Genomic DNA, 27,338 nt, shown 5'->3' with positions numbered 1-27,338 from the left:
TGATGCGAATTTGATTAATTAAACTTTTATACAAATATCAATTATAAAATAAGAACTAAGAAATATACATCAAAATTAGTCGAGCCCCAATACAAATACAAAACAGGAGATGGGTACCAAAAAAACACTATAATAAAATGTGAAGTTATGGAGACATAGGAATTATGTGATGAATTGTCTCCCCACGTCTACGGATAAACCCTTTGTGTCACGTCTATTTACAAAAAACTTTCAGCTTGCATTTTCATTTCTCTTGACAAAAGTTAATCGTTTTATTTCTCCCTTCTCGAACACTCAAAAGCATCTTTGAAGCTGATGTCGTTGAAGCTCCACCATCAGAATCTTCCTTCCTCTAGGTGATTTTCATCCTGTGTAATCTGCTTCAGTTTTCTAGCTATTGATTGATTATCATCATGTTGAATCGTTAATTGATTCGAAAAGCTGCAATAGTAAATCATTTAAGTAGGATTTTTTGATGCTAAACCTAAATTAACTCAATAAGTTGCTCTGTACAGCTAGAAATTCTGCTTGCTGTTGTGAATAATATTTATCAAATTTACCGTAATATTTGGATGATGAGTAAAACTGACCATTTTTTGTGCTGGTAAAATGTTTTGAGTCATAGTGAAGTGGTTGAGTGTTATGAGGTCTTAGGTTGGAATTCTTGCTGAGACAAAAAAAATACTAGGTGATATTTCACATGTGTCAAAGCCTTGGGGGACAGAGTTAACGGGTACTTGTTGCTGGTGGGAGGTATCTTATTATGGAAGGGTTTTGTTGTAAAGCTGGAGTTTGTCAGTTACTAAACTTATTTCTGAATTCTGCTGCATATGAGTTTCTTATATCAGTGTAGCCTGAGATTGAACACATTCTCTCTCTCATTTGGTTAAAGGAAAACTTGAATCTGTTACTTTATCTACTCCAGTTGTGAGTTATAACAAGCTTAGGAATAAAGAAAATTGTTTGTTACGGTCTTGCTAATGCGCGACACACTTAGGCTTTGGTTCAAGTTCAACAGCAAAAGTAGTACAGTGTGGTCCCACAAGTGGGGTATAGGGAGGGTGGGGTGTACGTAGACCTTACCCCTACTTTTGTGGGGTAGAGAGCTGTTCCCAAAGGACCCTTGGCTCAAGAAAATGAATCTTGATTGGTTGTACAAATGGGGGATATGTGTTCGACGCATATCACGGGTTTGAATCCTGACTGGTGAGCCAAGTTTGTTATTTAAGTGGAGCAGGGTAGAGGGCTGGATGTATTTTTGCCATTATCTGCCGAGTTTCTAAGTTGGGAAAGCGGATTTCTCAGTTATCAAGAAAAAGAAAGAAAAGAAAGTAAACTAGTAAGCACCACCCGAACTTGGATTGTTCTTCACTTCACCCCAAACCTTCCCAAATGTTATCCCTAATTTGGATTTTGGATCGTGGCTAGTGTTTACTAACTACTTGTGGTACTTCCCTGTATTAATGTGTCCGGAAATGATGATCTTGAAGTTGTGACATCTTGAATAATGGGTTTAATTTTGAAGTTTCACTATACGAATCCTTATCAATCTGGAATGACGTACTTGAAAGATGGAGAAAAAGTTGACGAATTGGAAATGACAATACCTCTCTCTTTTTTTTTTTTTTTTAATACCTCTCTCTTGATGGTAAAATCACTATGATCAACAGTGTTCTTAGTGCACTGCCTGCCTACCTACATTATGTCACTTTTCCCCGCACAGTCCTCAATTTTGAAGCGTATGGACAAATTAAGGAGAGACTTTCTCTGGAATGGTAACAAACAAGGGTAATTCTTTGCTCTTGTAAAATGGATTACAGTTATTAAAGATATGAGAATGGGGGAGGGGGTTGGGAATCAAGAACCTGAGGCCGTCACAATGAAAGTTTATTATTGAAATGGCACTGGAGATTCAATAAGGAAGATTAATCACTCTGGAGGAGAACCTTGGTTGGAAAGTTCTCTATGGAGAATCAATGGTTCACCAAAGTAGCCGCAACACCTCATGGCACGAGAGTCTGGAAGCATATTAGAGGGTGCTGGGAACAACTTTGTGGCTAATATGGGCTTCATTGTTGGTAATGGAAGGAAAATGAAGTTCTGGGCCGATGTATGGCTGGGCCACTCTCCTCTTAAAGAGTAATTCTCGGATACTTTTAGACTATCAACTCATCACAATGTAGTAATTGCGGGATTTTTTTCAACACAAGGGTGAAATCTCTCTCTTAGAAGGAAGGTAATGATTGGGAACTAGAACGAGTATGTCTTTTGCTTCAGCTGCTAAGCAACATAGCTTTAGCTGCAACAAAGCTGATTCTATTAGATGGAAGGGACATCCAAAGGCCTCTTCACAGTCAGAGGCTGCTACAGGAGCTGGAATTAAGCAACAACATGGTTTTTTGGCCTTGGGAAAAAAATTGGCTTAGCAAGGCACCTTTGAAGGTCTCCTGCTTCTCTTGGATTGTGGTTAGAGAGGCTAGTCTCACTCATTCCAACCTTCAAAAGAGGAAAGCTAAGTTTTGTAGTAGGTGCTCCATGTGTGAAGATGTTGGCCACCTCTTCTTGCATTGTAAAGTTGTTACTCAGCTGTGGAGCATGTTTTTATCAATCTTACGCGTGTCCTGGTCCATGCCAAAATCCCCTAGGGAGCTATTGCAATGCTGGAACAAAGAATGGATGTGCAAGAAATCACAAAAGATTTGGAATACCATCCCTCAAGCCATTTGGTGGACTGTTTGACTTGAAAGAAATGACAAAATCTTTAGAGGCCATAGGAGCAATTTGCATTGCCTAAAAAAAAGATGTCTTATTTTTCTAGCTTTTTGGTGCAACCTGGTTATTGGACAGGAGGTTGATGCAATTTTAGATACAATTGGGGATCTACACAATTTGTAGTTATGTTCTCTCGCACTGGCTTAGTGCAAAGCATTTATAAAATATTTTGATTACTTATCATTTTATTTTTTTGAAGTTTCAGCCGTTTATCCTGAATGACATCTTGACTTGTAGTGTCCTGACATTGACAAAGAGATCTGATGATTAATATATTGATCTTTAAGTTGAAGATTCATACAATGACCTGAAAGACTGTGTCGATCATAGATACAGAGGATTGCTGATCACTGATTTAGTTAATGTTTAGCAGAAAAAGTCCTAGTTAATCATTCTTATACTACTTAAATTGGAGTTTCCACAATATCTTATAACCATTGGATCTATCACTATTAAATTCTTCTTAATGTTACATTAACATTTGGCTGATTGTGTTTCTTATATTTCAGTTCTTCTAGTCCATGGCCTTCAGTTAAAGCAGTGAGAAACTATTATTTCAGCAGGAAAGTAGTAGGCTTGGATCACCTGATATACAATCAGTGCAATACAAGGAGGAGATGCCACACAAAATTTTATTTGTTGCAGGGTGGAAATCGTGATCTTAGCTGCACATCTGATTCTATGAAACGTAGGATTAATCCTCGAACATCAAGGATATTACACCTTTTACCTTTTGCTTCTACTGAGGATGGTGTGTCAGTCAATGGCAGTTCCAGACCAACTACCAGCAGTGATATGGAGGATATGAGACTAAAACTAGATCTATCTCTGCAAGGTGAAGAGAACAGTTCTGGACTTGTCCAATCATTGCATGATGCTGCAAGAGTAATTGAGCTGGGACTTAGACAACAAGGCTCATTATCTAGGGTATCCTGGTTTTCAACTGCCTGGTTGGGTGGTGATAGAACTGGTTGGATCAAGGTGCTATCTTATCAGGTCGGTAACTTTTATAGTCTTCATTTTTGTACCTTGCTCTACATGTTTTGTTAGTGTTTAGATTTAGTGTGTTCTTCCCCATTACAAACTTGAAAACAGATCTTTTAATGGTGAGAATCACTAATGGATAATTTTTTGATAAAGCATTTTTTTTGACAAAGAATAGACAATTAAAAGTACTTACCATGGAATTTTGATTTCTGGGCTATTGATGGGTTATATTTCTGTTCATTACCAGTAGTTTTATGTAGAGATTCATTTTTGCACTGTGTGATGTTATTTTCTGATATGGTGGAGTTCATTGTAACTTCTTTTCAGGCATCTGTATACTCTCTACTGCAAGCAGCAAATGAGATTTTATCTCGAGGAGATGAAAGAGATAATGATATTAATGTTTTCACGCAGAGGAGGTAATTCATTTTACTCTCTTCAATGTAATATGGAAAAACTGTGTACCAAGAGTCAGAAGCATAGGCTTCTGCTTGTTGCAATTTACTAGTGATGCATAATTGATGATTTTGACTACATATAGGGCATAGACTGCATGCGCTGGAAAATAGTTTCCCAATTTTTCTTTATTTGATCGCCTTAAATTGTGAAAATGTCTTTTACAAGTTTAAGTGGTTTCCAACAAAAGAAGGAAAATGAATTCTCTCACATATGGACGGAAGTCTTTTTCCTTAACAAATATTTCATCTCTCACTTTATCACTTGTTTCAATTAACATTTATATATTGTTGTCAGCCTTTAATACTCAAAGATATCAATAGTACACTGTTGTCATCCCTTATTTCTTGTACTGTTTTCCATATGTCACTTGCTTTGATATCCTACCAAATATTAGAAATGATCCAGAAAATTACTTCCTAACGTATGTCATTACCTGTGGAAAATATTTTTGATGAGAAACATTTTCCTCAAAGGCACCCCCATTTTTCTGATTTGTTTGCAAGGTAGAAGTATGAACACGTAGTGTTGGAACTCTAAACATAGTGAACAGATTTGATTTACAAGAAAATTAATCTCTATCCTTAAAACATTTTCATACTTCCCATTTTAATTTTCTGACAATGTGTTCATTTCAGTAACCCTTTCCCGGTAAGTATTTCATACATAATAAATACTATCTACATCTGTGTTTGATTGGGAGCGTGGAGTTTAGGTAAGAAAGAAAAACTTTTTGCATATAGGCTAAATATGTATAACATATCTAAACTACCATTAGAATCTTGTGGTTTTCAATATGTCTATCATTTCTATAAGAACGTTTCATTACTGGTGAAGTAGGGGCCGGCTCATTATACATCGTTTTCTGAACTGTGCGCCACTGGTAAACCCTTGAGGATTTCTCGATTTTTTTTTTTTGATAAAGGTAACATTTGTATATCAATCATCAGCTCAAAGATGGTATCCAAAAATTTACATCATATCCTCCCTCCACACGTGTGTCGGGCATAAACAAAAGATAAAGAAAAGAAAGAAGAAAAAAGAGAACTATCCCTAGATCCTCCTTTCACCTTTATAAGGACCCTAGAATGTCTACAATAGCCACAGGGTCATCTATATACTCTGAACTACACCAATAGCAAAAAGTGATAATGCAGTTCATTTTAATCTTGTGCAGAGGGCTGATCTTGTTATCAAAATTCCTAGAATTCCTTTCTTTCTATATGGTCCACCAAATAACAGCTGGGACAATTTTCCATCTACTCTTGTCTGTGCTGCCACTGCCCTCCATATTCCAGATTTCTAGAGCCTGTCCTGTTCTCCCTGGAATAGTCCAACTTATACCTTTGAAGCTAGAAAACAAATTCCACAACTGGCCAACCACTTTACAATGCAAGAACAGATGATTAACTGTCTCTACAACCTGCTCACAAAAACAACATCTTGGGCACATTTGTATTCCCCTCTTCATAAGATTCTCTTGTGTAAGTACAACCTCTTTCACCACCAACCAAGTAAAAACTACCACTTTATATGGTATTTTAACCTTCCATATAAGTTTCCAAGGCAGAAGGTTAACTTGGGATCCCATCTGATTCATATTTCTATATGCAGAACTAACAGTGAATAAACCTTTATTATGACATTTCCATTTAAGAGTGTCTTCTCCTTCCTTGAATCCTAAGAACTGATCAAGTGTTCCATAAATTCAGCCAACCTTTCCACCTCCCAAGTCTTGCATCAGTCTTCTGTAGGTAAGGTTCCATCCATGTTCAGACCAAACTTCATAAAGAGTCGACTCTTGTTGTTGGTTCAGGTGATGAATATCTGGGAACAAGCGCTTGAGGCTTCCATTCCCTAACCAATTATCTTCCCAAAACCTGATCTTCCTCCCATTGTTCACATTACATTCAGTTTTTGCATAGAAACCATGCCATAAGTTTCTAATTGATCTCCACAAACTGGTTCCATATGTGGATGTCACTTAGTCTTCCAGGGTCCTTCCTTCCCATATTTGGCCTGGATCACCCTACCCCACAAAGATTGTTCTTCTAAAGGAAATCTCCACAACCACTTCATGAGAAGACTTTTGTTCTGCTTCCTAAGATTTTTGATTGCCAGTCCTCCCTGCTTCTTGGATAGTAGCAGTGTCTTCCATTTGACTAGGTGGAAACCTTTATATTCCTTCTCACCGTGCCACAAAAAATTCCTTCTCACCGTGCCACAAAAAATTCCTTCTCAGAGCATCAATTCTTTCTTCCACCTTTGCTGGAAGGGGAACAACTGACATTAAGTAAGTTGGTAATGCATCCAGGACTGAGTTAATCAGCACTAATCTACCACCTCTTGATAAATATTGAGACTTCCACCTAGACAATCTTTTCTCACATCTTTCCACTACTCCATTCCATATCTCCTTGGATTTGCTATTGGCACCCAAAGGCATACCCAAGTATGTTGCTGGTAACTGTCCTATTTCTACACCCAAAATATCCACCAGATTTTGTATTTTGGCACGTCATTGATTGGAAAGATGTGACTCTTCCTCCAATTAATGTGTAACCCTGATACTGACTCAAATAGTATGAGAACTATCCACAAAATTTTTAGTTGGCTGTCTTCTGCATCACAAAAAATCAAAGTGTCATCTGCATATTGCATAAAAAAGAAAATAATTGGGAATGGCTTTGGGAGCTATAGGAAGAGTCCCATTTTTTTGAACTGCTCCTAATAAAGCCTCCGCGACCAGGTTAATTTTTAGTGACCTTCCAGAATGTTGAGCCACTGTAAGAAGAACTTCTGAGAGCTCTCAATCATTTTCATCAGAGGGGCACCTTTACAAAGAGTGTAATGCTTCTTTTATTACTTAAATTATAAAGGAGGATGCAGTAAAATTAAAGATTTTCGACCTATAAACTTGTTGGGATATGTAGGTTGAAAGTGGTATTGTCAAGCAGTTTTGATAGCCAAAACGCGTTTGTGCTGGGGACAAATAACTGATTTTGCTGCCTGTCACGACCCAATCACTGTAGGCCGTGACTGACATCTATTGAGCACCTACCCACCAAGCAGATCAGCATCCGTGACAAGCAAGCATGTTCCATACAGAATCGCACTTTAATAAGTAAAAGTAGTCCATATCATATGCCAAACTCTTGAGTAACTATGCTAAATATTTTTATTGTTGAGTAGTTTGCTACAGACGATAGTACGATTGTCGTAAACGGAGCACAAAACCAACGAAAAAAATTGGCCAACATAGTATCTTTTTTATTGGTATTTCGGCCAACATAATATTTTGGATAGGGATTCATTTCCTCTCTTTTCTCGCTCCTCAAGAAAGATGGCTAGAAACTTCCTATTAGGAGTGACTTCCTTTCAGGTTGTGTTGTTACAGGCCAGACTGTTCTAACATGGCAAGGGAGACGGACAACTAATCTAATACACTACAACTATGATCGACAACAACACAGATAAGATCAGACTGAATGTTGAGGATATGATTCTGGTTCTCTTCTGTCCCGCTCCTTCAATAAAAAAGAATCCATTCCAAGAGCTAGTTCCGACCCATAGTCTGAGCCAATCCTTCTATTGAGTGCCTTGTGGCTCCTTTAACGATGAAGAAGGCGATACCGAAGAGAATAACTCAAGAGCATTGGCTACTCCGTCAACTCAATTTCGTTGCATAAGTGAGGATGCTAATCATCTTAGTCTGAGCTTGAAATCTTTCGTAGGCTCATCTCGTCGATTGTCATTCTGTTCCTGTTCATTCATAGATAGTCAGATCTTTTAGTCACAGGCTATCACCCGTTCCTGATAGCCGCAGCTCTTCCCGTTTCGTATTCCATTAAAGAACGAATGATAATTGATTTGACAAAGGCTGGGGAAAATCTATCTCTTTCCATCTCTATGTTCACTAAACTCCTCAGCTGCCTTGGGTCAAAGGATGTCTTTTCTCGGATGTCGCCGTTAAATTCGAAGAGTGTAAATGCTCATTAAAGGTCTTAGACCAGGTGAGAAATAAGAGATACAAGAGAAATTATTGAGAATTTGGGAGGTGTCAGACAAATGTCTAGCACCTGTATCCTTTATACCTCATCACATAGTACTATTTTTACATATCTCAGTGTGGTACACTTCTAGCTATCTCACCACCTAAAAACATGGAACTCTAGTCTATTTCCGACCTATATAATGCTAGGATCTTGAATGAACATTTTGCCAATTTTCACTTATAACATTGATGAGAGTCATTATAATTATTTTGATGAAGTCCTTCTCAAAAAAATAATTATTTTGATGAAGTCTCATCTTCTTTTATAATTCCTTTATCAAGTTTCTTTCTTTGCTCTAGAGCAGCAGAGAATATTCAGTGCTATGAGTTCTTGTTTTACTTGTGCATTATCTAATATTGGTCCTAGGATTTAAGATGATTGTTGACGTTTACCTCCACAACCATGTAGATGAATGATTAACTGGGATTCTGGTATATGTCAGCGAATGTATTAGCTGCATCATAATGTATAATGCTTATATTAAGTTAGCTAAACTTTTAGGATGTTCTCCCATTACTTTTTAGTTTGGAACTGCAGGTTCCTTCTGCCAACCTCTTTGTCTCTAATATAAACGTCACTTGATTTGACTTAATTCTTTTTTTTTTTTCAATTTCCAGATGTTATGTATTGCTAATTTTGTCTCTCATGGATTTTATATTGGTGGTGAAAATTAGAATTGGTATTTTGCGCATAGAAGCTTGAAATGTACTTTAACACGCTCTTTGCTTAGACGATTCTGTCATTTGGGCACCATGGGAGGCTATTGATATCATAAACTTGCATTTGTGAACTTTTGGCCCCAAGGACTAGTAGACTTTGTTGCTTACTATTGTGTTGGTTCAGCCTCATCTATTTTAGTGTGCTTGACGTGGAGGGCTCATTTACCTCTCTACTGTCATTTTGATTTGAAACATATTATCTAATGTACTTTTTGCATCAATGAAGTTTATCAAGGCAATCTGCTCCTTTGGAGAGCTTGATTAGGGATAGTTTATTAGCCAAGCAACCTGAAGCTTATGAATGGTTTTGGTCTGAGCAAATTCCCGCAGTGGTTACCACCTTTGTGAATTATTTTGAGAAGGATCAGCAATTTGCTGCTGCTACTGCAGAGTATGTACTTACTGAAAGAACCATGAATACATTAATATCCTGGATAGCTATTTGTGTATTAATTGATGCTTAAATAGGATCCTCTTTGTTCAGGACCAGAAAGCAAACATTTTTATCTCCTCGAAATGCCAGTGATGTATCACTCCTTATGCTTGCACTCAGTTGCGTTGCTGCGATTATGAAACTTGGTGCTGCAAAACTGTCATGTACACAATTCTCGTCTCTTGTTCCGGACACACTTGGAAGATTGATGGACATGCTTGTCGAATTTATTCCTCTCCGACAGGCCTATCATTCCGTGAAGCCTATTGGTCTGCGTAGAGAATTTCTTGTCCATTTTGGTCCCAGAGCTGCAGCATGTAGAGTACGAAATGATTCAGGAACTGAAGAGGTTATATTCTGGGTGAGTCTTGTCCAAAAGCAGCTTCAACGAGCTATAGATCGAGAGAGAATATGGTCCAGACTCACCACAAGTGAGAGTATCGAGGTTAGACCAAAGCTCTTTTACTTATTTGATACCTACTCGAATTTTTTTCAAAGACATGACTCATGAATATTGACTGATAGTGGTACATTTATAAGCTAGAACAAGCAAAATCGTCAGTTTCTGTCCCGCTGCAACTTACTTTGTATATATATATACATTCCATTGATTTCTTAGTTAACGTAGAAGTACAAGCTTTTACCAAAGCTGGTACTCTCAACAAAACAAGTCAGCGGAGGGAATCAATTGAAGGGAAAGAAATGTTGCAGATCAGCGAAGTTCAAGGAGTAACTTCCACTATAAAAGATATGGAGGTGTATCGTATGGCAGGTGAAGTCGAGATCAACGAAGGATTTCAAGGGGAAGACTGCAACATAATAACAGAAAAGGTAATCCCTCTAGGTATTCAATTCCCAGAGGAGAACTACTCGCAGACAGCCACGCCGGCCTGGATACAACAACACATTATGCGCCTGAGTAAAGAGTTCGGGGTAGATTTCAAAGGTTGTGAGGAGAATGCGGCAGAATTATTTCAAAAAATCGACAGGAACAAGCTGGAAAACAAAGACATCCAGAATGAGCAAAAAGTTCAGAAAAGAAAAGGGTTAAATGAGCTGAAGAGTCTAGAACTGGACACCAATTTCATGAGTTATGGCACAAGAAGCAAAGGGGGATTTTTGGCTATCAAAGATCAATGAAGTTAAACATAGTTTCATGGAATGTGAGGGGGTTAAACTGTGAAAGGAGGAGAGGTTTGATAAGGAGCATGCTGTTAAACTGGAAAGCTGATGTTGTTTGCTTACAAGAGACAAAAATAGAGGGGAATATTTCCAACATAGTAAAGGAGGTATGGGGCAGTAGATGGGCAGATTTTGTACAATTGGAGGCTAGTGGAACAAGGGGGGAAGTAGTGATCATATGGGACAAGAGATTCTGGGAAGGGGAATTGAGTAGTGTTGGGGAATACTCTGTTTCATGTTCTCTGTCCCGAAAAGACCAAGACTTCAAATGGCATTTAACTGGAGTTTATGCACCAAATGATAGAGTGGAGAGGGAGGAGACCTGGTGGGAGCTAGGCGCTGCAAGGGGGCTGTTTTCTGGGCCATGGGTCTTGTGTGGGGAGTTCAATACTGTCAGGTATCCAACAGAAAAAAGAGATGGCATCAGAATAAATAGATCAATGACAGAATTTTCTGACTTCATTGAAGACATGGAATTAATAGATATAGATCTATATGGGGGAAAATACACTTGGAAAAAAGGGGACAGACACACAACAGCTGCTAGATTGGACAGATTCTTGCTATCAGAAGAATGGGACACTAATTTTAGTTGCATTAAACAATCCGTTCTCAGTAGAGTAGTGTCAGATCATTCACCTTTATTGTTACAGTGTGGAGAGTGGGGGCAATCAAACTCATACTTCAAGTTTGAAAACTGGTGGCTTCACACAGAGGGGTTCAATGCTAAGGTTAGGGATTGGTGGGAGTCTTTTAATTACACTGGCAGGCCTGATTATGTCCTAATGGCAAAGCTGAAGGCACTAAAGGGGAAGTTGAAAGAATGGAGAAAAACCATCCAAGGAAATCTGAAAATGCAAAAGGCCAATGTGTTGAAGCAATTAGCGGATCTAGAAGAGATACAAGAACATAGAGCTCTTGAAGAAAGGGAAATAGCTTCTAGGTTGGCTTTGACTATGGAGTTTGAGGACATAGCCAAGCATGAAGAGATAGCATGGAGACAGAGGTCCAGAGCTTTGTGGCTTAAGCAGGGAGATAGAAACACAAGTTTTTTCCATAGAACAGCAAACCAACACAGAAGAATCAACAGCATTGATAAATTGAAAGTAAATGGAGTGGAGATTGCAGAACCTGAAGAAATTAAGAAAGAAATTGTTGAATACTATGAGAGGCTGTATACAGAATCAGAAGAGTGGAGGCCACAGTTAGACATGAGAAATTACCCCAGAGTTGATGAAATTGATGGCAACTTTTTGGAGGCTCCTTTTGAAGCTGAGGAAATACTAGAAAGCATCAAAGCATGTGCAGGAGATAAAGCCCCTGGACCAGATGGCTATACAATGGTTTTCTGAAGTCAGTGTTGGGACATAATCAGACATGAGTTGGTAGCAGCTGTCCAGAATTTCCATGCTAGAGAATGTTTTGAGAAGAGCTTTAATGCCACTTTTGTTGCACTTATTCCAAAAAAGATGGGGGCAATTGAATTGAATGACTTCAGACCCATCAGTCTGGTGGGGGGAGTGTACAAGATCATCTCAAAACTATTGGCAGAAAGATTGAAAAAGGTAATTCACAGAATTGTCGACAGACAACAGATGGCCTTTATTAAGGGAAGGCAGATTATGGATGCAGTGGTGATAGCAAATGAACTGGTGGATTCAAGAGTGAAGAGCAAACAACCAGGCATAATATGTAAGTTGGACATTCAGAAAGCATATTATCATGTGAATTGGAATTATCTAGTGAACATGTTACAGAAGATGGGTTTTGGATCTAAATGGATCAGGTGGATCAAATATTGTATAGGTACAGTCAAATTTTCAGTTCTGATCAATAGAAGCCCCACTGGTTTTTTCTCCTCAAAGGGGGTTGAGGCAGGGAGATCCGCTCTCACCTTTCTTGTTCATTCTAGCAATGGAGGGGATGAGTAGCCTGATTAACACAGCAAAAACCAAAGACTGGATCAGAGGGTTCCAAGTGCAAAACAGGGCAAGTAACAACCTAGAAATCACTCACCTACAGTATGCAGATGATACCTTAGTTTTTTGTGAAGCAGTGAGGGACCATTTTCTGATTTTGAGGACCATTTTCATTATTTTTGAAGCTGTGTCAGGCTTTCATATAAACTGGGGGAAAAGCTACATCTATCCAATTAATGAAGTGGTACAAATTGAGGAGCTAGCCAATACGCTAGGGGGGCAAATAGGGGAGATACCCACCATCTACTTGGGCATGCCATTAGGTGCAAAAAGTAAGTCAATAAGCATTTGGAGTGGAGTGATAGAGAAGTGTGAGAGAAAATTAGCAAACTGGAAAAGTCAATACTTATCCCGAGGGGGAAGACTTACTATGATCAACAGTGTGCTGGATGCCTTACCAACTTACATGATGTCTGTTTTCCCAGCACCAGCTGGTGTAATCGACAGAATAAAGGTACTCAGAAGAACTTTCTTTTGGCAAGGAAATGAAGATAAACGGAAGTATCATCTTGTCAAATGGGAAGAATTGAGCATAAGCAAGAAGATAGGGGGTGTGGGCATCAGAAACATGAAGTTTCAGAACCAAAGCCTTATGATGAAGTGGTTATGGAAGTTTGCATCTGCTGAGAACTCATTGTGGAAGGAAGTGATTGCTGCAAAATATGGAATGAGGGATAAGTGGATGACAACAAAGGTGACCTCTCCCTATGGGTCTAGAGTATGGAGATCTATCAGTGATCTATGGGATTTGGTGCTAGAAAGATCATATTGTAAGGTGGGAAATGGCAGAAAGGTGGCGTTCTGGATGGACAAATGGTGTGGTCAGGTCCCATTAAGCCAAAGGTTTCCTGACCTCTACGACCTATGTCAAATGCAACAAGCAACTGTAGCCGAATTATGGAATGATCAGGGGTGGAATTTGCACTTAAGGAGGAATTTAAATGATTGGGAGATCTGCAGAATAACTGAGTTTTTGGTTACCCTAGCACAATTTAGTAACCTGTCTGAGGAAGAGGACTCACTGGTGTGGAATGTGGGGAGCAAAGGGTGTTTCACAGTAAATTCAGCATATGAAGATCTCAACTCAGTTGGCATTGAGGAAGTAGAATGGCCTTGGAAGATGATATGGAAAACCAAGATACCCTATAAAGTAAATTGTTTTACTTGGCTGTTAGCTAAGGAGACAGTTTTGACACATGAGAACCTGAACAAAAGAGGCGTTCACCTGTGTTCCAGGTGCTTTTTGTATGAAGAGCAAGGAGAGACAGTCAACCATCTCTTCTTACACTGCAAGTGGACAACCCAGCTGTGGCAAATGTTCACCAATATGAGAGAGGTTAAATGGGTGAAACCAGGACGGATCAAAGAGGTTTTGAAGTGCTGGAATAGAGATGGAAATGCAGGAAGAAAGGAGGAGAGATGGAAGATGGTCCCATCATGTATATGGTGGACAGTATGGCTAGAGAGGAACCAGAGATGTCATGAAGGAAAGCAGAGCAACATACAAAGATTTAAGCTTAACTGTTTAGCTCTGTATTATTTTTGGTGTAAACAAGTAGTCTTAGATAGCTCAGAAGTAATCAACACAACTATAAACTGGCTGTAACTTGGTAGGTATAGGAGCCTATGTAACTACAACACTTTTGGAGGGGAACTACACTTTTGAGGTAGTATACCTGTGGATAAATATAGACTAACTGTTACTTTTATCAAAAAAAAAATTCTAATATTACTCGCTATAAGTTTTTCTTGTAGATGTAAAGTGATTCTAATAAATGGTTGGTAAATTTTGAGTATGTCAATGTAATGAGGTGGAACACCTCATGGACAGTCATTTCACTTGGCACTTCTTAAAATGTCCTGAGAAATGGTGACAGATGACAGATGTATAAACATCGTTTGTGAACCTTATCCTGGGGAAAGTGGGCCCAAGTGAAGGACTAATCAATATATTGTGATATGTATTGAGGCTAATATGAGTCTCCTATCAAGGATAGATTGATTATGGCATAGGAAAAGCAGAAAAGCTGTATGAAATGTAAATTTTTTTGCTACACCTTTAGGTGAGGCCTTTGCCTCACACGTTTCCCACTTGAATATGTATTTTGTACATCGCAGTCGGGTTTTTATATTTATTGCTGATACATCATACAGGTTCTCGAAAAGGATCTGGCCATATTTGGTTTCTTTATTGCTTTGGGTAGAAGCACAAAGGCTTTTCTTTCTGAAAATGGATTTGATACTCTTGATGAGCCGATTGAAGAATTAATTAGGTAACACATTTTTGTGTTCCTCGTTTATTGATCTTAGCCTATACTGATAATACGCTCCATGTATCCAACTTTTCATTTTGAATTTTTAACAGGTATCTGATTGGGGGCAGTGTATTGTATTATCCTCAACTTGCATCAATAAGCTCTTATCAACTGTACGTGGAGGTTAGCATTCTTATGAAGAAATTGTCATTAGGACATATTTATGTGGCACATAAAACTGAAATATCTTTACATGATAGGTTGTGTGTGAAGAGCTAGACTGGCTTCCTTTTTATCCAGGCATTACTGCTAATTCTATCCGCAATACTGGGCACAAAAGTAAACAAGAAGTTCCTCCAAATTTAGAAGCTATTCCACTAGTATTAGACGTGTGCTCTTACTGGATCCAGAGTTTTATCAAATATAGTAAATGGCTGGAGAACCCTTCTCACGTCAAGGCAGCAAGATTCCTTTCAGTTGGGTAAGAAAGCTGGAAAAAAATCCAATCAATTAAGTGAATATACAGGAGTTAGTAACAATTTGTGAACATGAATGTTTCAGGCACAACAAGCTTAAGAAGTGCAGGGAAGATTTAGGAATTGAGAAGTAAGTTAAATAAGAAAATGTTTACTTTCTTCCTCTTCCCCTCTTCCTTACTCTCCCTTTTTGTGGTTTGTGACTGTTATCATTATTTTCATCCGTCTGTAAAAGGCATTAGACAGGTGGTTTTCCTATTAACAGATATAGACTGATCTATATTTGATCCTAATCGCCGTGGAACTAATTATATCTCTCAGGAAACATACACAAACTTTGCACCATTGACATGTACTGTACTTGGTCTACCTTGTTGAAGACCTAAAATAAATGAATAGGAGTGTTCTTCTCTAACTTATCTTTTAGATGGATCGATATAAACCATTTAACATGGTATCAGAGTATGCTAGATTTGAACCCTAGTTTGTTAGGTATTTAGTATCCAATTCATTGACCTCTAAGCCACACCTTTGGGTGATGAATGCATTAAATTACTGTATTTTTTCACTAAATTTTAAATGGCCCGAGTAAGTCCAACTTATTTAATTTCCTTAGCTTTTCTTTTTTCGTAGTTATAGTTTATTTGCTTATCGTAATAGTCATTACATTCTAATAATTTATGGCACGTTGGTCAAATGCAATGGCAATACAAACTCAATCACATGTGATATGAAAATCATATTACTAACAATGCTTTAAAACATGGACAGGACTCGCGCGGGAGCTTATTCACAGATCAAGAAAGAAACAGATTCCTTTGATAAGGTATTACCTCTTGTAATTGAAGCATTTTCTGTTGTATTTATCCTCATGCGATGTGATAATCTTGAAGAGTGTCTCTCCAATTCCTTTGGACATAAAGGTGGATAAAGAGCCTTCAACTTTTTTTTTTTTTTATATGGTAAATAAGTTTTTTGTTTTGTGAAAATTCCTGTGTACAAGCAAGAACCTACAACACGTAATGTCCTGTGCTATACAAAGTCATTTTTGTTTCCTCAAAAGCTCTTTTATTTCTCTCCTCCACAGAATCCACATGCTAAAGGGAAAATCCCATGACCTTCATGTTCTCTTCCTTCGTCTAAAGGCCGAGCTATGTAGCACATCCTTCTTTGGACACAACATTATCCGTTGCACACGGGGCCATTTCAAGACTACTCATCACAATCATGTAGCCATCTTAGTTTTTTTGTTTTTTTGAAGAAGGCAAGATAATTTTATAAATCCAGCACTAATAATGTGCTGTTGTAACAGTACATAATTAGCAGAGGCCCCAAAACTAATCCTGAAGTGAATCTACAATTATTTAGCCGTCTTACAAAGCAATAAGAGGTGATCAACGTCTTTGTCTGAACGTTTGCACCTAAAGCACCAGCAATGTAATACTACTCTCCATCAAATTCCCAGCTGTCAAAATCTCCTCCTCACTGCCAACCAAGCGAAAAAACTGATGAAGTGCTTGTATTAAATGACAGCCTATAAGTCCAGTATCCAACCAACTACTTTCCAGGACCTCAATGGAGAAGTAACATGTGTGCTAGTGGCTAACCAGTTCCTGCTCTCATATGGTTATTCCTTCCTTATATTTCCAAGTTATAGAAAAAAATGGTATCTCAATATTTAACTGTATGGTTGAATCGTGAGACCACTTGCTTATAGTTTAAAAGTTCAGCGGATAGAAGCCTTTCTCAATTTATAGTTGTTCTTAACACACACCTTTATAAGTGCAGGTCGAGATCTTTCCCCATGACCAAATGTGTAGAGTTATTTGATGACAAATGGCATTGAGGCTCAAATTTAGGATCTGTCTTCTTTCTAAAGTGTTGCTCTTCATCAAAAAAGTTCAAGCCCCTAGAAAGGAAGCATCACTATTTTTATACTTGTCCACAACATCTACAAAAAAGCAAAATGACCAAAAGAAATACTAATAGAACAAAAGAATCGTCGCAACCTCTGATTGTTCAAAATTAGTATTACTCTTGATAGGAAGATACAGTAGTTGAGACTTCCGTTGGTACTTGTTGGATTTAGATAATTTTTTTTGAAATTAGAAACCACAAGCCTTTATATGCGAAAGAGGAGGAGGGAGTGAGACCTTCCTCTTCAATTGGTTTCCCCAGGCTTGATTACTCAAATGAATTTTTTTTGCTCTAACTTCTCTTTACTAGGTTCGTCCTCTCAGTGTTCTCTTGATACCAAACAAAAGTAATCATGCAGTTTCTTTTTTTTTCAAACAAAGTGTAGATAGATAGCCTTCCTCTCTTGATTAATAAGATGTAACAGGCAATCAACCTCTTTCAATTATCTTGTTTTTTGTATCAGTTGCTATTTCTTATCAAAGTGCTTCACCTTGATTTCAATGACACATTGTAAGGTGCCTCTTTCCTCTTATCTCAAGGATTAAATTATGGATCTGAAGATACAGTTTTTGGGCATTTCATTTTAGGCACTGGAGAGTGTCGAAGAGGCTTTGGTAAGGCTAGAGGTATTGCTTCAGGAGCTGCATATGTCAAGTGCTAGTTCACAGAAGGAGCACTTAAAAGCTGCATGTTCTGACCTTGAAAGGATTCGTAGAATCAAAAAAGAGGCTGAATTTCTTGAGGTTTCATTTAGAACTAAAGCAGCTTTCCTACAGCAGGTATCTTTCTGCAGTTCATTTCAAAAGGAAGAAAGTTTTACCAAGTTTTTGCCATCTCAGAATTGTCCTGCTCAGTCCTGACATTTTCATAAAATTGCACCGTATTTTTGTATTCAACCATTGCATATCTTATTCTGGTGCTTGGAGTGTTAACTGCGCTAGATAATTTATTAATTATTCTTTTTTGAATTTTTTCTTATTTGGGGAGGGTGGGGTTACTCTTATTTTCATTTTTTTGGCCTTTTAATGGGGCTGGGGAGGGAGGGGGTTGCTCGGACTCTTCAAAAATGTCAACGGGTGCGTGTCTAATTCTCCAAAAGTAGTGTATTTGGAGAACTCGATACGGGTGCGGCGTCGAAAGTGAAGAGTCCGAGCAACTTGGGGGGGGGGGGGGGTTACAACTGGTTATTTGTTGTTGCTGGGAAAGAAAGAGATGGAGACTTCAACTGAATAAAATAAAATTCTTCTGTTGATTTATGTGGTTTTCTTTGGCAGAATACATAGACAACTCTGTAAACTTGTCAAAACTTATTAAGATACAAAGGCATAAATGGAGTGATGATAGGCTGCTAACTTAAAAAGGTCAACATCATTACTTACAAATTAGCTTTGATCCCCCTTAGCTTGGCATGGCAAGTTTCCTTGGTGAAACTTGACATTATATCAGTAACACCAGAAAATAAGAGGGCATACAAATGAGTAGGTGCCTACAAAAGGGGATCATTTTGTCACCAGATTGTCTTTCCGACTTAACACGTTATGTAATATATGAAGTTCAGATCTTTGGATAGCTTTTTTTAGTTTCTGTACTTCCAACAAATAAGCCAAAGCTTAGCGTAGCAATGCTGCTGCTATTTCAAGTACTCATTGAATTTAAAAAGCTCCAAGCTTGTTATCTTGACCAATAAAGAAATTCGTCACTGCATAATGGGGAAAAGAATACCAAATTTATCCCTTGCAGAGCACAAAATGGTGAGTTCTTTCCATGGAAAATGCATATAATCATCTTCAGGTTGCTCGTGTTGCATGCATAGGGTAATTAAGCCAACTTTTGCATCTTTTAGAGTCTTTAGGACAAATTATGTGCTGTAGTGAACAAAACTCTGCACTCTTAATTAAAAAAAATCGGAAATACTCTGAAGTGGATGTATGTATGAACTAGGAGGAAGATGCTACTATGTCTACATCATCAAGTAGGGATGAGCAACAGTTCTCTAAACGCAAGGACAACAAGGATGGTCAAAATAGGAGTGGGAACAACAGGTATTCCCACCTCTTTTTCTTATTTTGGGCTGTGAAGATAAAGGCCAAGCATGCCCCTTAGTACCAATATTATGCGTTGTTATTATGCTAATTCCCCCCGACACACATAATTTTATTATTGTGGATTCTTGTGCTAGGATACAGGGATTATGGAGCTTTGTAGGACGTCAACCTAGCAAATCAGTAGACCAGGCATCATCGACACCTAATGATATCGTATACCTTTGAACTGTCTCTTTGCCTACCTTTTACCATTGTATATTTTAGACTTCTTTTTTAAGTTTGGCATCTATGTTCGCAAATCCTTGTTTTCAGTAATATTTCTGATCTCAAATTCGTTAGGTTCTTTGATTGGGATGTCGTTGATTAATTTAAGATCAAAGCCTTTTGGGTCTCAAACTATTGGGAGTTTGATAATACTTTACTACGTAATATGCTTAAAAGGGGCTAACGTTGCTCCATTTCTCTCCTCTTAGTTTTTCCTTCTAGGTTGCAAATGATCTCCTCTATGCATCCTATTGTACATTCAGAAGCTGTTGAATAGTTTGTATGATTTAGTTTTCCCAGTGTTTTTGGTAAATCAAAAACTGTTGAATAGTTTATGGTATGGTTTTCCAGGCATTTTCAGGGTTTTATCCTTTTAAAGACTATTGTAGAGCTTCTGACCAACATGTACCATCTAATTTGCAGTTATATGACATTGATATGTCACTTGAATCCAACTATAACTGTTTTTCCCCTATGGATAGATGAATGCAGTGCCATAGATTTTGAACACTGAACATGCTTCTCAATTATGGATGTGTTAGAGTGATGTTTTATGGCTCTCAATACTAATAAGTAGTGAAATGATGAATATCATTCTTTGATCTGCAAAAGGGATTGGATAGATTTGTTTTAATGATTTTATTCATCTTTTGTGAAAGTAAAAGGACGTACCTGCTTCCTTCTTTCTCTTCTCTAATTTCTCTTGCACTGTCCGTTCTCTGCAAAAAGTGTTTCTTCTATGCATAAGTTATTCCTGTGGTTGTGTGTGTGTGAGAGAGAGAGAACATAGTCCTTTCCTTTGCTCCGTCTGTAGAAGAACCAAATTTTGTGCTTATTCTTAAATATACCGTTTTCATCATCTTCATTAGTTTTACATCTTGAATTCATGATTTGGAGAGCGGGAGCATTTTGTCCTTCTCTTAGCTCTTTTATACTAGAACCAAACTTGAGGTTATTCTCAAGTAACACCATTCATTGATCTGCCTCTTTTACACTTTGATTTCATACTATGGAGTGGTACCTCCTTTCCCGTCCACATGCAACTTTGAGATGGGTCAAAAACTATTAATTATTTCACATTGCTCTAGCTTTCAGTCTGGATAAATAAATGGGCTTACTTTGAACTCACAAATAATGCGAAGTCAAGGTATGACTCACATTATCAAAAAAAAGTTAAGGTATGACTCAAGGGTGTGACTAGTGGTCAATAAAGTGGACGAAGTTTAAAGACCCAAGGGTTAAATCCTAGCAGAGAGACAGCTATGTTAGGTGATTCCCATCTGCGTAAGCTTTAGTGGACAGAGTTACCTGGTACGTTGGAGTTAGCGAGTACGGTGGAATGATCGAGGTGCAAGAAAGTTGTCTTGGACACCTCCTTTATTAAAAACAAATAATGCAAAGTTCAGATACATGCTCAAATGCTTGTTATCAACCATTAGTGATAGATTAGCTCGTTAGTCATGGCTAGTTCTCCTTTTGGTGATGTAAACTACCCATCATGTTTCAGTACTTCAAGAAGCTGGAAATGCTTGCTTTTAGTTTTTGTTTGGTGAATGAGATGGGTGGGTTAAACTTCAGTCTGTGTAAAAGATATTCCATGTTGCTCAAACTATTGACTAGGCAAATATTTTCGCAATTCAAGACTTTAGCTTAATTTGTCGTTAGATTTTTCATTAGAGAAACTGAAGCACGGATCACTGGAAACCTGTGTAATTTTATGGAAAGCAAGTAATAACATGGTTCAGTGAAGAGTTGTCAAGCAAGGAACAAATATCAGTTTTTCCGATGATTCTGTTCACCTGAAATGTAAGCAGTGACATCTTGCTTTGTGTAACCCTTTTACTGCATACTGTCTCTTCTTGAGACTACTTGCAAATTAATGAAATTGCTTCCGTGTCACTGTTGCACATGCTTTCTCCTCCTTACGCTGGTCATTTGTTCAATTTCTTCTATAATTCAAATTTCTGTAAACTTGTTAAAGATGATTTTATCTTCCAAGTCACTGAGAATCATTCTTTAAGTGCAGGGTGATGATGAACCATCAGAGAGTACAGGCATTATGGATTCAAAGTCAAATGAAGTTCGAAAGTTTGAACTACTAAGGAGTGAGCTAATGGAACTGGAGAAGCGGGTTCAAAGAAGTGCTGATCAATGTGAATATGAGGAGGTATTTTCTAACTGCTGTATAAGGCCTGTGTCGAGCATGTTGTAAGATGCACTGTCTTTTTATTTCGCTTTCTTTTTGTCTCTTTCAAGTTTCATATTGTGAAGTTTGTTAATGTTTATTGAGACTCTACTCTTCCAATTTCAGTATAAACTTTTTAGGCTGTACTGATTATAATGACAACTAACCGAATAATGATGATACATAAGTAGTCCTGTTAATTGACATATATCCGTCCACTCCATTCATCTTGTTGAACATGGATTATCTTGCTTGTGAAAGCAGTAAAATATATTCATTAAAAATGGTTTTTTGTTCTATAATCTTTATTTCTGTCTATTTGTAACTACTGTTGTGATAATACTTGAACAGTGGAAAAATTATGATCATCTTATTTTATGCTTAATAATGTGATGGCCTATTTCGCCAGGTGTAGACCTTTTGTCAATATTGATTCCCATAAAATAAATGGACAAACTCTTATGTAAGAGGTTCAACTTCCAATTCTTTTCTAAGTCGAAGAAAACTTCCATGTTTAATGTGTATAAGACGTAGGTAGAGATTGATGCTCTTATTTTATGTTGTATGTGGAGTTTTAATCTTATAGTTCTGTGATCATCTTTTGTTAGAATCCCATAATTATCAATGACCCAACTTCATTTGTTTTGAGTTCATTTTCTATATATTTCCATTTTTTCCAGAGAGTGATGTTTCTGAGATACATGATCTGTTTATTATATCCCTGAAAATTTATTAGCTTCTTGTTGATGCACTCTACTCTAGGAGGAAAGTCAGAAGGCAGATCGCACTTCCAAACATTCTGCAGGAGCTGAAAGTACTCAATTGGTTCTTCAGAAGAAAAAAGAGAGTGTTATTGAGAAATCATTGGAAAAACTGAAAGAAACTAGCACGGTATTATGCACTTGATCTATTTTCTTCTGTTTTATGTATTGCATCATATGTCAACTGAATAAAGCCATAGTGTGGTTTTTTCCTTTGCTTTGTAACTTCATTTTCGTGGATTTACCTTTGAGAAAATAACATGGGTATGGGGATAGACATGTGGCCCATTTAATTAGCTTTGAACTCCACTAATTGTCTAACAAAGAGAACTTCGATCAATATGTATGGAATTGCATTCGGTTTGGGTTCCTCCATGGGCCTATTACTATTAGATAATTGTCTACTTTTTAATCGACTATTCTTGTTCTTATAGCTAGTGCTCGTTTTCTTCTTTCTTTTTATAGTACTTTGTGTGTTTTGATTATCTGCCTCCATTTGGTCCGGACTTTCCTGTTCTGGGTCTTTATTGTTGTACGTGGAGGGAACGGAGTTCTTATAAGCATTCAAAGTAGAGTTTATAATTTAGACTTTAGAGATTACACTACACATGTATTCCGTGTCTTACTATTCTGTTGGAAACCATGACTCAGCACCTTATCTTCAGGAGCAGTTAGTAGTAAGAATTCATAGTTGTCTATTAAGGCTCTCAGATAGAGTAATAAGGATTTTCCATGTCCAGGATGTTTTGCAAGGAACTCAGCTTCTCGCTATCGATGTTGCTGCAGCTCTAGGGCTACTTCGGAGGTCCATAGTAGGGGATGAGTTGACAGAAAAAGAGAAGCAAGCATTGCGGAGAACTTTTACTGACTTGGCATCAGTCGTACCTATTGGATTTCTTATGCTTCTCCCTGTAAGTAGTTCTATACTTCTATTCCATTGTTCTTTATCAGGCAAAAAAGTTCAAGCTCCACAGAACTTGCTGATTAGACAACGATAGTTCATATTCCAAAAAGATTGAAATTCTGCTTATTTTTATTTTCTGTTTCTTAAACAGTTTCATTGTCATGCATGTCCAAGATCTGTATTGAACTGAGGATATTAACTGTAATTGAAGACATGGACCTTTAACTGGCAATGAAACCCATTGATTATTCCCCGAGCGTCATGTTTTTTCGAGCTTGTATAATATATTACTAAGTGCATAGTAGTTGGTGCCCAATTAACTAGTTTGAAGGTCTTCCGCTGAGTTGCAATTAGAAAAATAGCCCATTTGAACAAAGCTCAAGCTCTCTCTCTCCTTCCACACCTGCTACGTGATTGCAGCATCTCTTTTACTCGTGTAGCTTGATTCAGTGCAAGCTGACATGGGATAATTTTTCTTGCAGGTTACAGCAGTTGGGCATGCTGCTATGTTGGCTGCAATTCAAAGATATATGCCATCTCTGGTGTGTAGTTGATCATGAATTTCCTGTCAAATTTAGTGAGCCTATCTGCTGTGTTAACTGGTTGATTTCCTTTTTGGCAGATACCTTCTACGTATGGACCAGACAGATTAGACCTCCTAAGGCAGCTTGAGAAAGTCAAGGAAATGGAAACTGAGGTGAATCCAACTGAAAAGGCTGATGAATAGCCCAGGTTAAAGCATACGAAAACAGCTAATCATATAGTTCTACCGTCAAATTCATTTCAACTTGGTTCTATATCCATTCAACAGTAGATAGGCGTAAAGAAGTTCATTCCAAGAGTCTGGCACTCCCGGTAGGCACCAGTGGCTGCAGTCTTGTGGTGCACCAGCCGGGGTGCCAGGTTCACGATATTTTGAAGGGTGACCATCTTTCCTGAACTCACTTAGATATGTGATGTTTAGGAAGGTCACGTTTCTTCTTGTTTTTTGCATTTTCTCAACTACCTCAGAAATGAATATATTGTTGGCTGGCTCTTTCTCCAGCTTGGTATAGTCTGTTTCTGGTGCTGTATTTGTGTGGCAATGGCCACCCTCATTCCAAGCTCCATCCCTGCAAATCAATTTAACCAAATTCAGTTCCACTAGCGTCAGTTAGTATACTGTATTTGTGTTGCAACTGATTAGTTCCTACAAAGTACTTACCTGTAGTGTACTGGCGAAACGCTGCGGAAGAAGATGTGACTCTTTTCAGGCTTGGTATTTTGAATCACCCACGACGCCCAAGTATTCAAGGATCTTTGAAAAGCCTCCACAACATCCATCGTCATGTTCACCGTTGTTCCTTCCTGGAAATGAATGCCCCTGCAATACATTTGTGTAATGTTAGTGATTGAAGTTCTTATGTTCAAAGAATCCAGATATATGTGATTATTGCTAAAGCACTTGGGATTCATACATGTTAATAGTTTTGTCTTCATTCCACCAATGTCCAGCATTGAATATAATTACATCTGCATCAACCCACTTTGTGAAATACCAGTGCAGCTTATCAAGTCTGATCACTCCTCTCACTTCTTTCGATGCATTCGCGGGAGGACGATCAACGACTACGAGGAAAGGTACTCTGTAATATTCAACAGTAAGGTTGTACTCTTGAAATTTCATAGAGAGATAACCTCTGTGTTTGGTTATGGGGTTTCCAAATTCTTCATATATGGTGGATTGGTTAGATACACCTTGTGCTAACATACATATCATAGATTCCCATTGGTTTCTTCCAATTGAATCTCCAGCAAACACTATTCGACCATTTCGACTACGTTCGAGGAAATCCTTTGCATTGAACCTGCAATAATATAATGTTACTCACAAAGAACCATAGTTTAAAACCCAAAATTTTCTAAACTCTAGTTCATGTCTATGCAAAGGATAATATATTTTTCTTGAATCGACGTCTCAATCAAAAGAGATCAAGATATGACCAGACTCTACTTGTCATTCAAATACTTCAAGTAGATTACAAAATCTTCCTTGAGGCCCAAATCATATCACAAGACCCTCCTTGAGGTCTAAATCATCCTACCTTGGAAATATAGAAGAAAATTTAAAGAGAAAAATAAAGCGGCCCTTGAAATGAATTTTAAGGAGGTTCAAATCATCCTACGTACCTTAGAAATATCAAAGAGAAGAATTAAGCACCTCTGGAATCACGAAGAAAATGCAAAGAGAAGAATCAAGAGAGAAATAAAAAGAAAATTCAGAAAAAAGAATCATAATTGTATCTACATTGTTTATTACTTCTTCTTTCTTCATATTTTGTTTGTAGTTACGGGTTAGAATTTAATTTCCATACATTAAAATTTATTGCAAACGTGATTCTCCGAATTAACCATATCCAAGTCAGACAAACGATTTGCCCAATATCATTGCCAAAGTTGCCTCTAGCAACCCAATTACTAATGTTCACAAACATTAGTAAACTGTGAATATTAAGATCCATTTGGCAATGATCTTAATATGCACTCAGTGTGAAAAGGCATAACAAATTAGGGTGAATGTAATCATAAAGCTACAACTTTTACACACCTCATGATTTCTAACAACATGAAAGCACTATATATCCATAAAAAAAAAGAAAAAGCCACATACACTTGCTTTGTGAATTTGCCATTTTGTTGCATTGACATAACTTCTAAGGAAACTAAAAGTCCTTCTCAATTTGTTACCTTTTCAAATTCCACACCACTTTTAGTATATGTGAAAGAAAAATAAATAGTTTTATTTGAGGGAAGGTGAGGAGTTCAAGAAATATATATTACAATACATGCATTGTCATTCTCATCATTAAATTATTATTATATTCATCTCTTGTTAACGAAACTAAGAAATCTTCAAAGGTTAACATTGCACAACTTGAAACTCAATCGAGTGGTCAATGAAGTACATTGTACACCATGAGATTTTAAGTTCAATTCCGTTAGACAAAACACTAGGAGGTTTCTTCCCATGTATTTTTTAGCCTTGATGGGTGGTCGTAGTGAAGCTAGAAATTTCATTAAGAGTGTTCAAAGTTATGACAAAAGGTGTTCAACTGGTCACCCTTTACTACATGTACGCCACTATCTTGTGGAACTAGTCAAGGTATGACAAAGGGTGTTCAACTGGTCAACTTTTATTACATGTACGCCACTATCTTGTGGAACTAGTCAAGGTATGACAAAGGGTGTTCAACTGATCACCCTTTACTACATGTACGCCACTATCTTGTGGAACTAGTCAAGGTATGACAAAGAGTGTTCAATTGATCACCCTTTACTATATGTACGCCACTATCTTGTGGAACTAGTCAAGGTGTGATAAAAAGTGTTCAACTAGTCACCCTTCACTATATGTACGCCACTAACTTTGTGAAATTAGTTTACGGTTATAACAAAGAAAACCATACAAAAAAGAAAGACAAAAAAAATATGTATATTTTTTAAAATGAATATAATAAAGCATGGAACATATATGCAAATAGTAATTAACCTAAATATAAAATATTTTCAAACAAACTTAATATTATTACCTTGGAAGATGACAATGTTGAGGTTGCCATCGCCACTTCCGGTAATCCATATCCCGGCGACCACTTTTCCGGCACCGGAAACCGGGATCCAAGAAAGGACAATTCTCATTATATTGATCAACAACATATTTTTCATCCCAAATCCATTTTCCATAAGAGTAATCACAAGTAGAATTTTTGGAAAAAAAACTAATATTGGCAATTACGAGAGGGTCATGATAAAGTGGGCTTAGTAAATTGTAGAAAAGAATAGAAGAAAAGAATAAAAATAGAAAAAATAATACATGATACATATATTTCTTTACAAATTTGAACAAGAGATTATTATTCTTGTTGTTGTTTTCTTGTTGATGAGAAAGTGGTGGGAGATCCATGAGAA

General features: G+C 37.5%; 3 protein-coding genes across 3 annotated transcripts in view; 2 read left to right on the top strand and 1 right to left on the bottom strand.

Annotated features, from left to right (window-relative positions):
* The window catches only part of LOC125824334 (uncharacterized), a 185,237-nt gene that overhangs the window by 10,857 nt on the left and 147,042 nt on the right, over nt 1-27,338 (top strand). The gene's annotated exons all lie outside the window — the stretch shown is intronic.
* On the top strand, nt 255-24,438 carry LOC125824132 (uncharacterized). The gene is made up of 18 exons (XM_049503496.1): nt 255-356; nt 3,282-3,768; nt 4,087-4,178; nt 9,216-9,380; nt 9,474-9,867; nt 14,738-14,856; nt 14,949-15,021; nt 15,099-15,319; nt 15,400-15,444; nt 16,086-16,140; nt 17,819-18,010; nt 19,173-19,273; nt 19,411-19,489; nt 21,567-21,707; nt 22,488-22,616; nt 23,227-23,397; nt 23,873-23,932; nt 24,013-24,438. The coding sequence occupies exons 1-18, from the start codon at nt 316-318 to the stop codon at nt 24,115-24,117; spliced, it is 2,670 nt and encodes an 889-aa protein (XP_049359453.1). The 5' UTR covers nt 255-315; the 3' UTR covers nt 24,118-24,438.
* Nucleotides 24,038-27,338, bottom strand: LOC125824378 (protein trichome birefringence-like 8). The gene is made up of 4 exons (XM_049503752.1): nt 26,960-27,338; nt 24,848-25,237; nt 24,595-24,753; nt 24,038-24,502 (listed from the first exon to the last, which is right to left on the bottom strand). Exons 1-4 carry the CDS (start codon nt 27,331-27,333, stop codon nt 24,169-24,171), a joined length of 1,257 nt encoding a protein of 418 aa, XP_049359709.1. The 5' UTR covers nt 27,334-27,338; the 3' UTR covers nt 24,038-24,168.

This window comes from Solanum verrucosum, unplaced genomic scaffold, assembly GCF_900185275.1.
Source record: "Solanum verrucosum unplaced genomic scaffold, falcon-dt-bn FXZP01000125.1, whole genome shotgun sequence".
In the NCBI taxonomy this organism is placed as follows: Eukaryota; Viridiplantae; Streptophyta; class Magnoliopsida; order Solanales; family Solanaceae; genus Solanum; species Solanum verrucosum.
Note: the sequence above shows the minus strand (reverse complement) of the source record. Positions and strands in the feature narration are given on the sequence as shown.

Coding starts and splice junctions, on each gene's coding strand:
- LOC125824132 (XM_049503496.1), top strand. CDS start 316: ATGTCGTTGAAGCTCCACCATCAGAATCTTCCTTCCTCTAG. Junction 4,179..9,215: donor AATGTTTTCACGCAGAGGAG/GTAATTCATTTT, acceptor GCATCAATGAAG/TTTATCAAGGCAATCTGCTC. Junction 21,708..22,487: donor ATCAATGTGAATATGAGGAG/GTATTTTCTAAC, acceptor ACTCTACTCTAG/GAGGAAAGTCAGAAGGCAGA.
- LOC125824378 (XM_049503752.1), bottom strand. CDS start 27,333: ATGGATCTCCCACCACTTTCTCATCAACAAGAAAACAACAACAAGAAT. Junction 24,754..24,847: donor GAAGACAAAACTATTAACAT/GTATGAATCCCA, acceptor AATGTATTGCAG/GGGCATTCATTTCCAGGAAG. Junction 24,503..24,594: donor GTTTCGCCAGTACACTACAG/GTAAGTACTTTG, acceptor ATTGATTTGCAG/GGATGGAGCTTGGAATGAGG.